The sequence below is a fragment of the Aquarana catesbeiana genome, linkage group LG01 (genome assembly GCF_042186555.1).
Source record: "Aquarana catesbeiana isolate 2022-GZ linkage group LG01, ASM4218655v1, whole genome shotgun sequence".
Taxonomy (NCBI): Eukaryota; Metazoa; Chordata; class Amphibia; order Anura; family Ranidae; genus Aquarana; species Aquarana catesbeiana.
Genome location: NC_133324.1, coordinates 110,067,251 through 110,083,455, shown reverse-complemented (window position 1 = coordinate 110,083,455; position 16,205 = coordinate 110,067,251). Strand labels below are relative to the sequence as shown.

Here is a 16,205-nt window from a genome sequence, read left to right as displayed (position 1 = left end):
TCTCACTAGGAAAACAGTTCCCCTGTTCCACCCCTCTACCTTTCTATTGGTCACTAGGAGGCACAGCAATGATTGCTAGGATGCTGGCAGCTGGGACACCCAGCATCCTTGATTGTTAGGATGCTGGCAGCAGGGTCACACAGCATTATTGGTTGCTAGGATGCAGGTGGTTGGAATGCAGGTGGTTGCTAGGATGTAAGCATTCCACCAATGATGCTTTGTGGATTGTTCACCACCATCCTAGCTACCAATGAAATCACAGAGGGGATGGAACAGGGGAACAGGGTTGGAGCCCTCTAGCTGACACACCCTCTCCCCCAGATGTGCTCACTGAGCAAGGGGCAGGGGCAACTGAGCTCAAGGTTAGTGATGCCCACAAATCAGGCTTCATCAGGAAAGGGGCAAAGAAGCTGGAAAGCAAGGAAAAAAGAAAAGATTTTCTTCACCCTTACTACTGTTTTAATGAAAAGGCTAATACAAATATTTAGGCATACATGTATAAACCTATATTTAATTTTAGAATGCTCATGACAGTTCTCCTTTAAAGTCATAAGAGGTAGCAAAAGGCATTCAGGAAGCACTGTATAGGTATGCATAGTAGATGGTAATGTAGTTATAAGAAGTAGAGGACTAGTATATTCTCTGATCTACCCCATCGACAGAAGTCTTATAAACAATGCCTAATCATTTGACCGACCACGGTAGAAGTTTTAGACTGTGCACTTTTGCAAGTGCCGTTGCCGATGCCGTTGCAGGTGCAGGCGCTCCAGAGCTTATTAAATGAGGTAAAGCTTCACTTTACAAAGAATACCCCAGTATATGGAAGGAAAATAAAAAACAGCATTTTTGCTTGAACATGTGTGAACAGGTACCCCCGTAAGGGCTGCTGATTTGGTTACTTAGCAATCCGCCAATCACCCTGCTGCCAGGCTCCCCATGATTGATTAAGACAATAAACAGTCATTTGCACGTTTTTTTCATATTTATTACGGGATACAACTTGGGTGGAACAAAGGGTGACATGAGATGCCCATAGCATTAGCACATTGTGGAACATTATTCATGGCCTTGACCTTGTAAATTGATGCATACCCTGCAATAGTTTCTCTGCAGACTGTTGCTTCTTCTCTTTTGATACAAGGCCTGTACTGTAAAGCTACTGAACTACTTCTTTACTTCCATTTGGACAAAGCAGAATCACTCTGAATAATTCCACCTTGCAGACCAGAATGGGATTGCCTTAGCGAGTCAAAGAACCAGAGACATACACTGCCTCTCCCCAATGGTTCAATGGGTCAGACAGCCACACAGTCTTTGAAAGGTATTACCAATGTGCTAACCACGATATCTCCCCGGATGACCTGGCACATGGTAATAGGCAGACTACTGTTCCCAGCCAGTTCATTACTGTCAACGCTGTGTTCCCCGGCCACAGCATTCTGCACTACTCTTGATAGATTCTTTTATTCCGTTTCCTTCACACTGACCTTTCTCCAAAAGAACAGTTCTGTGTTCCCGGTCACAGAATGCTGATCTACTATCCTATCCTCCTCTTTACTGTTACTTCCTCCGCTTGATTTTCTCCAGCATACAAGTCCTGTGTTCCCTGGTCACAGCAGCTTGATACTTCTTTAAAGATTAAATGAAACACATGCAGCGCTAAAAAATGTGCTTATACATCTAGAACGTGTATATGTGGCAGAGTGCTGAAGTACAAAACCTATGCCGAATGAGCAGTAAGTGTGATAAGATTTAACAAGTAGACACATAAAGAAAAAAGTCCATAAGTGTATAATAAATCATATGTAAGTCCACAGGAACTGGGGGTTCGTGGGCATATGCGATGTCCCACCTACGCATGAGGTAGGAACTGGAACAGGCTCTGTGTTTATGGGGAGACACTTTGCACCCAGATCTTCCAAACTTCCAAATCAACACAGCAAACAATAGAAATAAGTACTCTTACCAGAGGGGATGGACACAATCACCGTATGGTGGAGTGTCATACGGGCTTGAGGGATCCAACGATCCCAGGGATGTCTGGTTGAAGAGGTCTTGGCAGGGAGTCTCATCCGGGACGACAGTCGCTGTTCGGTGGTATGTAGATCCACAGCCAATGAAGATATCTCTCTCAGATGGAATGTCAGTATAGGAAAAGAGACTGAGGCTCAGCGAGGTCCCATTCATGGAAGGAGGGAAGAACAAAAAACCTCCACATAGGGCATGAATCCGTAAAAAAGCTTTATTAAAACGCTAGAAGGTGCTAAGTGGCACACTACAATGGATAAAATGTGATCACATGAAGATCTTTATCTATGGCTCCGTCTTAGCGGTTCCTCCATCCCTCCTCCGCGCTCGGCGCATCCCCATGTGGGGACGCCCGGAACAGCAACTCAATACTCCATTCTGTCTGTTCCTGCTCTCCATAACTCCTCCCTGGAAGCATGTGACCCCAGCTTATATGGGAGGCCTGTCCCCTGCCAATACCGAAAGATAATTGGTCAGGGCTCCTCACATGAGCTGCCTGCCACTCAGATCTCAAGTCCAACCTCTCTTTCAGAACTATCCTTCTGAAAGCAGGGGAGGCATCTCTGAGTCAGAGCACAGGTGGCCACACCCCCACTACAACAAACACACCAAACATTCCCAGTCCCAGAATCAAAACATCCAGGCCTAGCCTATAGCACAGGCCTGGCTAAATTTACCTGGGCCCTGAGCTAGAAAAATCCTACTCCTTCAGGTAGAGGTACACATGATTGAATGATGAAAGTCAGCAGAGATCACTCTCATTACTAAGCTCTGATTTCTTAAATTGCTTTCCTTTTTTTTTTTTTATTCACTTGCAATGTGCCTTTGAATTTGCTAGAAGATTTGACTACTCCAAGAGAGTCAGTGTCCCAAACATTAATTTCCCTTCTTGCATACGGCAGCACAGTGGCTTAGCAGTTAGCACTTAAAGTGGTTGTAAAGTCAGAAGGTTTTTTATCTAAATGCATTCTATACATTAAGATAAAGAGCCTTCAGTGTGCAGCAGCCCCCCTTTGCCCCCCCGCCTAATACTTACCTGAGCCCCCTCTCTGTCCAGCGATGTCACGAGTGTCTCGGCCGTCTGGGACTCCCCCTCCTGATTGGCTGAGACACAGCAGTGGCACCCGCTGCTGTCAATTAAAGTCAGTTAGCCAATCAGGAGAGAGGGGCCGGAGCCGAACTGCAGCTCCATGTCTAAATGGACACACGGAGCTGCAGCTCGGCTCAGGTGCCCCCACAGCAAGCTGCTTGCTGTGGGGGCACTCAACAGGACGGAGGGGCCAGGAGCGCTGGTGCTGGGCTGCAGCTGGGCTGCTCTGTGCAAATCCACTGCAACAGAGCAGGTGAGTATAACATGTTTGTTTTTTTTTTTATAGGAAAAAAACAATTACTTTATAATCACTTTAAGCCTTGCAGCACTGAATCTCAGCTAGGACATTATCTGCATGAAGTTTGCATGTTCTCCCCGTGTTTACGTGGGTTTTCTCACACATTCCAAAGACCTGCTGATAGGTTCGTTGACTCCTGTCTAAATTTGCCCTAGTTTGTGTGCATGTTTTGCATGCAAATCCCAAGCCTGACCAATTGAGAAAAAATCTGGTGACCTACCTTGTAAAACATTTACCAAGAAAATTCTATGGAAAGGGCTATCAAGCATGTAAGATGTGATGACCGGAGACTTGGCCCATATAGGAATGCCAAGAGCCAGTCATTTTAAAACTCAATTCCATAGCCCATTTTGAATTAATGTTAGCACACAAAAATGGCTCCATAGCTAAATTTACAAAAGTTTGGCTTGCATGGACATTACATCCTAGAGCTTCAATTTTTTTGAAAGACACCAAGAACTACTAAACTTGTGTTTCCAGCAGAACTCAAGACAAAGCTATAAAACTCATACGGTAACTTCCTCTCCCTTTCTTTCCTTTCCTCCTTTCTTATAGTTTAGCAACCTACCCTTGTTTACAGAGTGTTCCCCTTTGGGATAAACAAGGATTATTTTATTATTAAAGAATAATACAGTGTTGGTTTCATTTAGTCTAGAGCAAATAAAAAAAAGATACTGGTAATGTATTTTGTTCACTTACAGAAGTCTTATATCTGTTTTATAATGACATTATCGAACCAAAATGTTAATGTACTATTTTTGTTAAATATCTGAAAAATCCAATAATCTTTGAATTGAAATGCCAAGAGCCATATACAACTCAACAGATGCATACATTGTATGCATACATTGTACACGATCAATTTCATTGACCTATACCAATGAATACTTTTTTGTTGACATATCCATAACTCTGCTCCAGAACTCCTCTACACTGGGCTGCAGCAGCAGGAAAAGCAGACTGTGTACAGACTCTATTGAAGTTGGGAGTGGATATAAATCCCAGGGACATCAATGAAAACACCCCTTTAACCTATGCTATGTACTGTGGGCACACTGCATGCATCAAGCTGCTTTCTCAGGAGAACAGGTAAGCGTGAAAAGCAATTGATTAAGGTATCTTTCATTCTGTGTAAAAACCCTGATGAGGCTTAATTAGAGCACTTCTTTTTTTCCAATTTCCACTTTGATGCAATCGTGAGAAGGGAGGGAGCCAATAAAATAAAGTAATGCTGCAGCCTCAGACACAACAGACACCATTCATTTCATCAGGTTGCAACACTCAGAAAAATAAATATACTTTGTTAAAGTGGATCTAAACCCTAACTGGATAACATTTGGTTTTCAAAAGTACCAGGTTTTATAAAACAGTTGGCTTAAAAGAACACCATTTTCACCTGTTTTAATTTGTTTTGCATTTGCACTCACTCCAGTGTTAACTGCAAAATGATTCCTCCGGGCCAGCTTCTGTATAGTGGCAATGGTGGACCATGCCTGAGAAAGGTGTGCCAGCTTAGTCTTTTGTAGCCTCTACCCAAGGCACACATGATAGGCTGACAAAGCAGGAGCACAACTGGAAGACAGTTGGCAAGTGAAAAAAGAACCTTAATGGCAGGATAACCAGATATTCCTTATTTGAAAGTTGCTTATTTAAATATACTGAAAACATGCTTTGAAATTACAGTACATATACAGATTAAGACTTGTATTACATTATATGGATTAGGCATACCTCCCAACCTTTTGCAATAGGAACGAGGGACACCTATTAGCAAAAGTATGTAGGCATAAGACACACACCCCTGCCACACCTCCTTAAAGGAGAATTATACAAAGAAAAATTAAAATTATGAGTTAAACCCACAAGTGCTTTTTTTTAACCACTACCATTCCTTTATACTGGCTCTTGAAATTTACCAATGCATAAATCTGGAAACTGGATAAATGGTTCAGCACTTAAAGATCAGACCAAAATGAGGGACAAATGAGGAGGAGGAAAGAGGGACAGAGGGACATTGTTCCAAATCAGGGACAGTCCCATGAAATCAGGGACAGTTGGGAGCTATGGGATTACGTTTAGCTGTGCTTGTTCACATTGAGACTATTGTCGTGTTCTGATTCCTGTCAAGCATCCCTGAAATGGGATGGTTTAAATGTTTGTGTTGAGCTGAGCTGCTGAGTACATATGTGGTTTGAACGGGTCCACTTTGCAGAATGTTCAAGACAGCATGTCCATCACTGTTATTACATAAGGGTGATCTGAATGTAGGGATGCTTCCCTAAGCCCTGCTTTATGTTTTGCATTTTTGCTTTTTTTGCAAGGTCAGAAGTTGCCTGTATTTCATTAACTGCTAGACTTTATTAACCACTTGAGCCCCGGACCATTATGCTGCCTAAGGACCAGAGGTCTTTTTCCAATTTGGCACTGCGTCGCTTTAACTGCTAATTGCGCGGTCATGCAATGCTGTACCCAAACGAAATTTGCGTCCTTTTCTTCCCACAAATAGAGCTTTCTTTTGATGGTATTTGATCACCTCTGCGGTTTTTATTTTTTGCGCTATAAACGGAAAAAGACCGAAAATTTTGAAAAAAAAATGATATTTTCTACTTTTTGTTATAAAAAAAATCCAATAAACTCAATTTTAGTCATACATTTAGGCCAAAATGTATTCGGCCACATGTCTTTGGTAAAAAAAATGTCAATAAGCGTATATTTATTGGTTTGCGCAAAAGTTATAGCGTCTACAAACTAGGGTACATTTTCTGGAATTTACACAGCTTTTAGTTTATGACTGCCTATGTCATTTCTTGAGGTGCTAAAATGGCAGGGTAGTACAAACCCCCCCCAAATGACCCCATTTTGAAAAGTAGACACCCCAAGGAAATTGCTGATAGGCATGTTGAACCCATTGAATATTTATTTTTTTTGTCCCAAGTGATTGAATAATGACAAAAAAAAAAAAATATTTACAAAAAGTTGTCACTAAATTATATATTGCTCACACAGGCCATGGGCCTATGTGGAATTGCACCCCAAAATACATTCAGCTGCTTCTCCTGAGTACGGGGATACCACATGTGTGGGACTTTTTGGGAGCCTAGCCACGTACGGGACCCCGAAAACCAATCACCGCCTTCAGGATTTCTAAGGGTGTAAATTTTTGATTTCACTCTTCACTGCCTATCACAGTTTCGGAGGCCATGGAATGCCCAGGTGGCACAAACCCCCCCCCAAATGACCCCATTTTGGAAAGTAGACACCCCAAGCTATTTGCTGAGAGGCATATTGAGTCCATGGAATATTTTATATTTTGACACAAGTTGCGGGAAAGTGACACTTTTTTTTTTTTTTGCACAAAGTTGTCACTAAATGATATATTGCTCACACAGGCCATGGGCCTATGTGGAATTGCACCCCAAAATACATTTAGCTGCTTCTCCTGAGTATGGGGATACCACATGTGTGGGACTTTTTGGGAGCCTAGCCGCGTACGGGGCCCCGAAAACCAATCACCGCCTTCAGCGTTTTTAAGGGCGTGAATTTTTGATTTTACTCTTCACTGCCTATCACCGTTTCTGAGGCCATGGAATGCCCAGGTGGCACAAAACCCCCCCAAATGACCCCATTTTGGAAAGTAGACACCCCAAGCTATTTGCTGAGAGGCATGGTGAGTATTTTGCAGCTCTCATTTGTTTTTGAAAATGAAGAAAGACACGAAAAAACATTTTTTTTTTTCTTTTTTCAAATTTCAAAACTTTGTGACAAAAAGTGAGGTCTGCAAAATACTCACTATACCTCTCAGCAAATAGCTTGGGATGTCTACTTTCCAAAATGGGGTCATTTGGGGGGGTTTTGTGCCACCTGGGCATTCCATGGCCTCCGAAACTGTGATAGGCAGTGAAGAGTGAAATCAAAAATTCACGCCCTTAGAAAGCCTGAAGGCGGTGCTTGGTTTTCGGGGTCCCGTACGCGGCTAGGCTCCCAAAAAGTCTCACACATGTGGTATCCCCGTACTCAGGAGAAGCAGCAGAATGTATTTTGGGGTGTAATTTCACATATTCCCATGGCATGTTTGAGCAATATATCATTTAGTGACAACTTTGTGCAAAAAAAAAAAAAAAATTTGTCTCTTTCCCGCAACATGTGTCGCAATATAAAATATTCCATGGACTCGACATGCCTCTCAGCAAATAGCTTGGGGTGTCTACTTTCCAAAATGGGGTCATTTGGGGGGGTTTTGAACTGTCCTGGCATTTTATGCACAACATTTAGAAGCTTATGTCACACATCACCCACTCTTCTAACCACTTGAAGACAAAGCCCTTTCTGACACTTATTGTTTACATGAAAAAGTTATTTTTTTTTGCAAGAAAATTACTTTGAACCCCCAAACATTATATATTTTTTTAAAGCAAATGCCCTACAGATTAAAATGGTGGGTGTTTCATTTTTTTTTTCACACAGTATTTGCGCAGCGATTTTTCAAACGCATTTTTTGGGGAAAAAACACACTTTTTTAAATTTTAATGCACTAAAACACACTATATTGCCCAAATGTTTGATGAAATAAAAAAGATGATCTTAGGCCGAGTACATGGATACCAAACATGACATGCTTTACAATTGCGCACAAACGTGCAGTGGCAACAAAATAAATACATTTTTAAAAGCCTTTAAAAGCCTTTACAGGTTACCACTTTAGATTTGCAGAGGAGGTCTACTGCTAAAATTACTGCCCTCGATCTGACCTTCGCGGTGATACCTCACATGCATGGTGCAATTGCTGTTTACGTTTGACGACAGACCGCAGCTTGCGTTCGCCTTAGCGCAAGAGCAGGGGGCGACAGGGGTGCTTTTTTTTTTTTTTTTTTTTTCTTTATTATTTTTTTGCTTTTTTATCTTATTTTTAAACTGTTCCTTTCATTTTTTTTTTTTTTTTTTTAATCATTTTTATTGTTATCTCGGGGAATGTAAATATCCCCTATGATAGCAATAGGTAGTGACAGGTACTCTTTTTTGAAAAAATTGGGGTCTATTAGACCCTAGATCTCTCCTCTGCCCTCAAAGCATCTGACCACACCAAGATCGGTGTGATAAAATGCTTTCCCAATTTCCCAATGGTGCTATTTACATCCGGCGAAATCTAAGTCATAAAATGCTCGTAGCTTCCGGTTTCTTAGGCCATAGAGATGTTTGGAGCCACTCTGGTCTCTGATCAGCTCTATGGTCATCTGGCTGAATCACCGGCTGCATTCTCAGGTTCCCTGTTGAGATAGGAGAGCCAGAGAAAAACACGGAAGACGGTGGGGGGGGTCATTCCCTCCCACGGCTTGTAAAGGCAGTCTAGAGGCTAATTAGCCACTAGGATTGCTTTTACATGAAAGCTGACTGCTGGCTGAAAAGAATGATACCAAGATGATACCTAAACCTGCAGGCATCATTCTGGTATAACCACTCAAAGTCGTGAATGGCGTACCTGAAGACAAAAAAATGGTTAACAATAAAGCACAGTAAACGGTAAAATATAAAAAATTGCATACCTGAAAAACAAACATGATAAAACATAATAACAATAAAAAATTGCAGAATAGAATACAGTAAAAAAGAGCAGAACAATAGAGAGAGAGAATAGAGAGAGAGAGAGAACAATAAAACGACAACAATTTTTTTTTATTTTATATATATTTTTTTTTTTACACTTTTTTTGTAACTAACTTTTATAACTGTAACCGGTTCCAGGTTCGGGTCTCTCAAAATGCGATGGCATCTTGGGAGACCCTGTGAAAGTGTGCCTAGTCTGTGCAATGCTGTACCCTACGCTAATACTCAACTAGTGCATGGTAGCGTTCAAAACATTCACCAATGCAAAGACCAGGATTGTCAGGACAGGAGGGACAATAATAGCGGGTGTCACGCCTATATCCGCGCTTGCTGCAGACACAACATCTTTTTTGGGGGGGTTCGTTGGGTAGGGGTACTCGGGAGGACATAAAAATGCCTCTCATGCAGCCGATTGCATTTGGTTGGGGATGTGAATGGGGGAAGTACGGGCGCTGCAGAAGTGGTGGGTTCCCAATTAGGATTGGCGAATGCAGCAGGAAGGGCATTATGGGCATGACGGGCCTGTGTTTGTCTTCTTCTTGGTGGCAGCGGGACACTACTTGTGCTTGCCACCTCACCAGCTTGAACTGAACTTATGGGACTCGTCACGTCACCAAGTGTTACTGCAGTGCTGGTTTGACTACGACCGGTGTGTACTAGGCCGCTGGTGCTTGCCAGTTCAATAAAAAGCTTCCAAAAAAACTGTTAGCGATCACAGGGATCAGGCCTGACTCTGCGAACGCTGCAGTTATGCGTTTAGTGCCTTGTAAGTGACAGTGATCGATCGATACTCACTTGGGTGGGCTGGGCTGGGCCGGGCGGAGGGGCAAAACGCAGGTGCTAGCAGGTATCTGGGCTGATCCCGCTAACACTGCGTTTTTGGGAACCCTAAACTGCTGGGGACGCTAGTATAGATCTGATCGGACCAGATATTGATCCGTTCAGATACTATACCACTAAGGGAGGTGTACGGTACGTGCGTGGGTGTTAGCGGTACTGGCGCTAACCTGACGCTGCCTGGGGCTGGTGCTTGCCAGTTCACCAAAATGCTACCAAAAAAACTGTTAGCGATCGCAGGGATCAGGCCTGACTCTGCGAACGCTGCAGTTATGCGTTTAGTGCCTTGTAAGTGACAGTGATCGCTCGATACTGCACTTGGGCTGGGCCGGGCGGAGGGACAAAACGCAGGTGCTAGCAGGTATCTGGGCTGATCCCGCTAACACTGCGTTTTTGGGAACCCTAAACTGCTGGGGACGCTAGTATAGATCTGATCGGATCAGATATTGATTCAGATACTATACCACTAAGGGAGGCGTATGCTGCGTGCGTGGGTGTTAGCGGTACTGGCGCTAATCTGACGCTGCCTGGGGCGACGCATATCACCGCCGGGCGATCGGGGGGGCTAAACCTTTATTCGGTAATAAACGGCGGGTTCCCTGACACTATAAAAAATAAACGAACTAACCAGCGTCACCCGTAACGGTTATACGGTGATCAGTGGTGAAAGGGTTAACTAGGGGGCAATCAAGGGGTTAAAACATTTATTAGGTAGTATATGGGGGTCCCTGTCGCTATAAAACGCTGACGGCGAACCTAAATATTTACCTCACTAACTAGCGTCACCAGCGACACTAATACAGCGATCAGAAAAATGATCGCTTAGTGACACTGGCGACAGGGGGTGATCAAGGGGTTAAAACTTTATTAGGGGGGGTTAGGGGGGTATCCTATACCTAAAGGGGGCTAATATTCACTGTCCCAACACTGTAACTGTCACAAACTGACACCAATGCAGTAATCAGAAAAAAAAAAAAAAACTGCTGGTGTCAGTTTGTGACAGGGAGGGGGGGTGTGATCAGGGGGCGATCGAGGTGTTTTGTGTGCCTGGCATGTTCTACTGTGTGTGTAGTGTTGTGCACTCACAGTGAAGTCTTCTCTCCTCGGCGCTGCAACGGAAAATACCGAGCCGAGGAGAGATGACATAATTTCCTTTGCTGCTGTTTAGCATACAGCAGCAAAGGAAGTGATCTGATTGGCCGGCGGCGATCGCGAGGGGGGGGCCACGAACGGATGGCCTCCCCCTCACCTTCGATTGCCGGGGGACAAAACAGGACCGCCTCGGGCACCGGGGGGGGGTCCGATCGGACCCCCCACCCGCGGGAGGCAAATCACGTACATGTACGTGATTTTGCCTGCCCGTGCCGCCTTGCCGACGTACATCGGCGTGAGGCGGTCCTTAAGTGGTTAAGAAGGTTCTAGTGTGCTGTGCCATAGGTGTGATATGTTTGGCAAATCCCTGGTGAGTTTGTCATAGTGTGCTTGAAGTGATAGCGTTGTTTTTGGTAGAGGAGGTACATTTCCAGGCTTGACTGGCAGCCAAGCCTGGGTGTGTTTTGATCTGGGTTGGGAGTGTCCCGGGGCAGAGCTGGGTGATTCACAGGCAGCATCACCAACACCTCCCACTTCTTTCCAGAATGTTGTAGTGTTTTCTGGAAAGGAAGGAGGAGAGGAAAGGTGGTGCTGCCTGGGGTATTTTGAATAGCCCTAACCAATCCCCACTCTGGATTGGCAGGGGGCAGGCCTCCTTAAATACCCAGGGTCAGCCCAGCTGGAGAGTAGTTGTGATTAAGTGAAAGCTGAAGATGGAGTGCTAGGCTGCCATGGCCTTTGAGGGAGCTCCCCAATCTGGAGGGGGTGACCTTGGGCCTGGGCTTGGGTGTGGAGGGGACCCTCCTACAACACACAGAGGTGTCCTGGCCAGGAGGAGCAAGAGAGAACAGCGGGAGAATCCCTGTCGGGTAAGTCTCCGGGGAGGAACTACAGGTCACAGCCAGGAGGGCTGGTGAGTGCATCACATGGTCAGGAGAACTGGGGAGTCACGCCTGAGAGGACTGGGAGATTGTAGTCTGAGATGGGTGCAGAGCCAGTAGGATGGACTGTGGTATGGGCAGTGGAGAAAGAGGCAGCTGCAGCCAGGAGGGCTGGCAGAGCCTGAAGATGTGGTACTGGGCTCAGTAGCCACGTGGACAGCTAGCACCAAGGACTACCTTATTTTTACTACACCATAGGGGCCCGCGGTCCCTGCCTGCAAAGGGCATTTGCTAAGGCCTGGCTGAGCCAGTGTCAGGCCTACCCTGTTTCCCCGAAAATAAGACCTAGCGTGATTGTCGGTGATGGCTGCAATATAAGCCCTACCCCCCAAATAAGCCCTAGTTAAAGTCCTTGTAGGTCTTATTTTCAGGGTAGGGCTTATTTTCAGGGAAACAGGATAGGGCTTTTTTGGGGGGTAAGGCTTATATTGCAGCCATCACTGACAATCATGCTAGGTCTTATTTTCGGGGAAACAGGGTATCTATCTGTGCTAGCTTGTTCGGAGAGTGCTTGCAAGTGATGTGCTGGAGGTGTTACATAGAGATAGTCTGCAAGTAAGTGTTGTGCTGGAGGAAGAGAGGAGATTGTATATATCAAGTGTGTATATAGTTCTGTCCCAACATTAACTTTCAATCATCTGGGCATCTCATAATTTTCCCTATCCCCATCCAAGTTTATTCCCCTCAATAAAAACATAAAAACAAGTGCGAGGACTGCTTTCTGTCTAAAGTGTGACTGAAAAGTGTGTGCCTGGCTGGGCAGTGTGACAGACGCACTACAGTTACCAGCAGCACCTACGGGGGTACCGATACAAAGGCCATGTGTCCGGAGAAGCAAGTTACATGTCTGGGGAAGTAGGCTGTGTGCCTGAAGGAATAAGGTTCATTTTGAAGCTGTAACCAGCTGTAACTAAGACTGAGGAACACTAGAATCCCATTAGTTTGTTGAGAACTTCAGCAGACTGTGTCTGGAGAAGCAGGGTGTATGTCTGAAGAGCATGCTGTGTGTCTGGAGAAGCAGGCTGTGTGTTTGGGGAAGCAGGCAGTGTCTGGAAAACCAGGCTGCATGTCTGGAGAGGCAGGCTGCGTGTTTGGAGATGCAGGCCATGAGTTTTGACAGGAAACATGAAACAGATGGAGAAAGAAAATGCAGTAAAAAATCACACCTTTTAATAAAATAGTAAAAATGGTACAACTGGTAAATGTAGTCAAAACATAGCCAGGGTTTGGTAGTCATAACAAGCCAGGAAATCAGGAAGCAGGGGATCAACGTAGTCAGAGGCAGCAGACAGGATCAGGAACCAGAAGGGACGTCAACCAGGCAAGCCTTCAACAGGAACACAGCAGAGAGTCTCTAGATATGATGACCAAGGTGAAGGCATTGAAGAAATGAACCAGGCGGTTTAAATAGCCAGAAGGGGCTGGCTGTGGGCTTGACTGACGGGCAGGAGACGATTAACAGGTGAGCCACTGTGGAAAGATGAGTACTAGCAATTAACCGACAGCTGAGCAACCTGAGCTCAGAGAAGGAAGGGCTGAGAGCCCAGCCCTGACAAGTTTGAGTAAGCAGGCTGTGTGTCTGGAGAAGCAGGCTGTGGGCCTGAAGGAATAAGGTCAATTTTGAAGCTGTATCCAGAACTAAAACTGAGGAACACTAGAATACCATTTGTTTGTTGAGAACTTCAGCAGACTGTGTCTGGAGAAGCAGGCTGTATGTCTGAAGATCATGCTGTATGTCTGGACAAGCAGGCTGCGTGTCTGGAGAGGTAGGCTGCGTGTCTGGAGAGGCAGGCTGTGTGTTTGGAGAGGCAGACCATGTGTTTGGGGAAGCAGGCTGCATTTCTGGAGAGGCAGGCTGTGTGTTTGAAGAAGCAGGCCGTGTGTTTGGGGAGGCAGGCCGTGTGTTTGGGGAGGCAGGCTGTGTGTCTGGAGAGGCAGGCCGTGTGTCTGGAGAGGCAGGCTGTGTGTCTGGAGAGGCAGGCCGTGTGTCTGGAGAGGCAGGCCGTGTGTCTGGAGAGGCAGGCCGTGTGTCTGGAGAGGCAGGCCGTGTGTCTTGTGAGCATGCTGTGTGTCTGGAGAAGCAGGCCATGCATTTGGGGGAGCAGGCTGCGTGTCTGGAGACGCAGGCTGCATGTCTGGAGAAGCAGGCCATGTGTTTGGGGAAGCAGGCTGCGTTTCTGGAGAGGCAGGCTATGTATTTAAAGAAGCAGAACGTGTGTTTGGGGAAGCAGCCCGTGTGTCTGGAGAGGCAGGCCTTGTATCTGGAGAAGCAGGCCGTGTGTCTGCATAGTTGCGAACTGTCCTGAATTTCCCGGGACATTCCCGGTATTTAGACCTTTGTCCTGGTCTAACCGTTTGGTGGGAAATCTGCGGTTTCCTGATTTTTCGCTGCCGCCACTAGGGGTTCGTGGCCGCCACTCATGAATTGTCTCCGCCGGCTTTCATTTCACAGAAGACCAACTATCTTGATTCTTCCCTTTGGCCTCCATGAGCTGGTCTTCTGTAAATGGCGCGGAGACCTAATCACCAGTGGCGTCGCTACCGGGTGCGGCCCGCACCAGGGTAAAGAGGGGGGGACACCTGATGTAAAGAGGGACTCCGTTGGGGACACCTGATGTAAGGAGAGACTTCGCTGGGGACACCTGATATAACGTGGGACTCCACTGGGGACACCTGATGTAAGGAGGGACTCTGCTGGGGACACCTGATGTAAAGAGGGATTCCGCTGTTGACACCTGATGTAACGTGGGGCTCCGCTGTTGACACCTGATGTAAGGAGGGACTCCGCTAGGGACACCTGATGTAAAGAGATACTCCGCTGGGGACACCTGATGTAAGGAGGAACTCCCCTGGGGACACCTGATGTAAAGAGGAACTCCACTGGGGACACCTGATGTAAGGATGAACTCCACTGGGGACACCTGATGTAAAGAGGGACTCCACTGGGGACACTTGATGTAAAGAGGGTCTCTGTTGGGGTCACCTTATGTAAGGAGGGACTCCGCTAGGGACACCTGATGTAAATAGGGCCCCTGCTGGGGACACCTGATGTAAATAGGGACTCCGCTGGGGACACCTGATGTAAAGAGGGACTCCGCTGGGGACACCTGATGTAAAGAGGGACTCCGCTGGGGTCACCTGATGTAAGGAGGGACTCAACTAGGGACACCTGATGTAAAGAGGGCCCCTGCTGGGGACACCTGATGTAAAGAGGGACTCTGCTGGGGACACCTGATGTAAAGAGGGACTCCGCTGGGGACACTTGATGTAAAGAGGGTCTCCGCTGTTGACACCTGATGTAAGGAGGGACTCCGCTAGGGACACCTGATGTAAAGAGGGCCCCTGCTGGGGACACCTGATGTAAATAGGGACTCCGCTGGGGACACCTGATATAAAGAGGGACTCCGCTGGGGACACCTGATGTAAAGAGCGACTCCGCTGGGGACACCTGATGTAAAGAGGGACTCCACTGGGGACACCTGATGTAAGGAGGAACTCCGCTGGGGACACCTGATGTAAAGAGGGACTCCACTGGGGACACTTGATGTAAAGAGGGTCTCTGCTGGGATCACCTGATGTAAGGAGGGACTCCGCTAGGGACACCTGATGTAAAGAGGGCCCCTACTGGGGACACCTGATGTAAATAGGGACTCCGCTGGGGACACCTGATGTAAAGAGGGACTCCGCTGGGGACACCTGATGTAAAGAGGGACTCTGTTGGGGATACCTGATGTGAGGAGGCACTCTGCTGGGGACACCTGATTGCAGGTGACATGGTAAGTGACACGCTCAGGGCTCCCACTGATTCTGCATTATGGTGAGTTGAACTATGGTATTTCATTTTATATTACAATGTAATAATAAAAATAATGCGCTCCAATCACCCTGACACCTTATCAACCATGGTGCTGTGATGATTGAAGTGCTAACACCAGGTGTTTTGAGTATTTTTATCTGCTGATTGTTAAACATTCTGAAATACACAGATTTCTGTTCCGGTGTAGGATCTAGGCCTGCTCTCCCTCCATCCCTTTCTTTCCTTCCTTCTCTCTCCTCTCCTTCTTTGAGCTGGTCTTCTGTAAATGGCGCGGAGACCTAATCACCAGTGGCGTCGCTACCGGGTGCGGCCCGCACCAGGGTAAAGAGGGGGGGACACCTGATGTAAAGAGGGACTCCGTTGGGGACACCTTATGTAAGGAGAGACTTCGCTGGGGACACCTGATATAACGTGGGACTCCGCTGGGGACACCTGATGTAAGGAGGGACTCTGCTGGGGACACCTGATGTAAAGAGGGATTCCGCTGTTGACACCTGATGT

At 46.3% G+C, this 16,205-nt stretch overlaps 1 protein-coding gene across 3 annotated transcripts in view; it reads left to right on the top strand.

The window, feature by feature from the left end:
• Positions 1-16,205, top strand: part of ANKRD55 (ankyrin repeat domain 55) — a 171,484-nt gene that overhangs the window by 120,941 nt on the left and 34,338 nt on the right. For 2 of the 3 annotated variants that reach the window (XM_073622880.1, XM_073622898.1), the window contains exon 8: positions 4,338-4,505. The exons of the other annotated variant lie outside the window; for it this stretch is intronic. In XM_073622880.1, the coding sequence (XP_073478981.1) occupies positions 4,338-4,505 (168 nt within the window). The remainder of the gene's footprint in view (positions 1-4,337; positions 4,506-16,205) is intronic. 3 annotated transcript variants of the gene reach the window in all.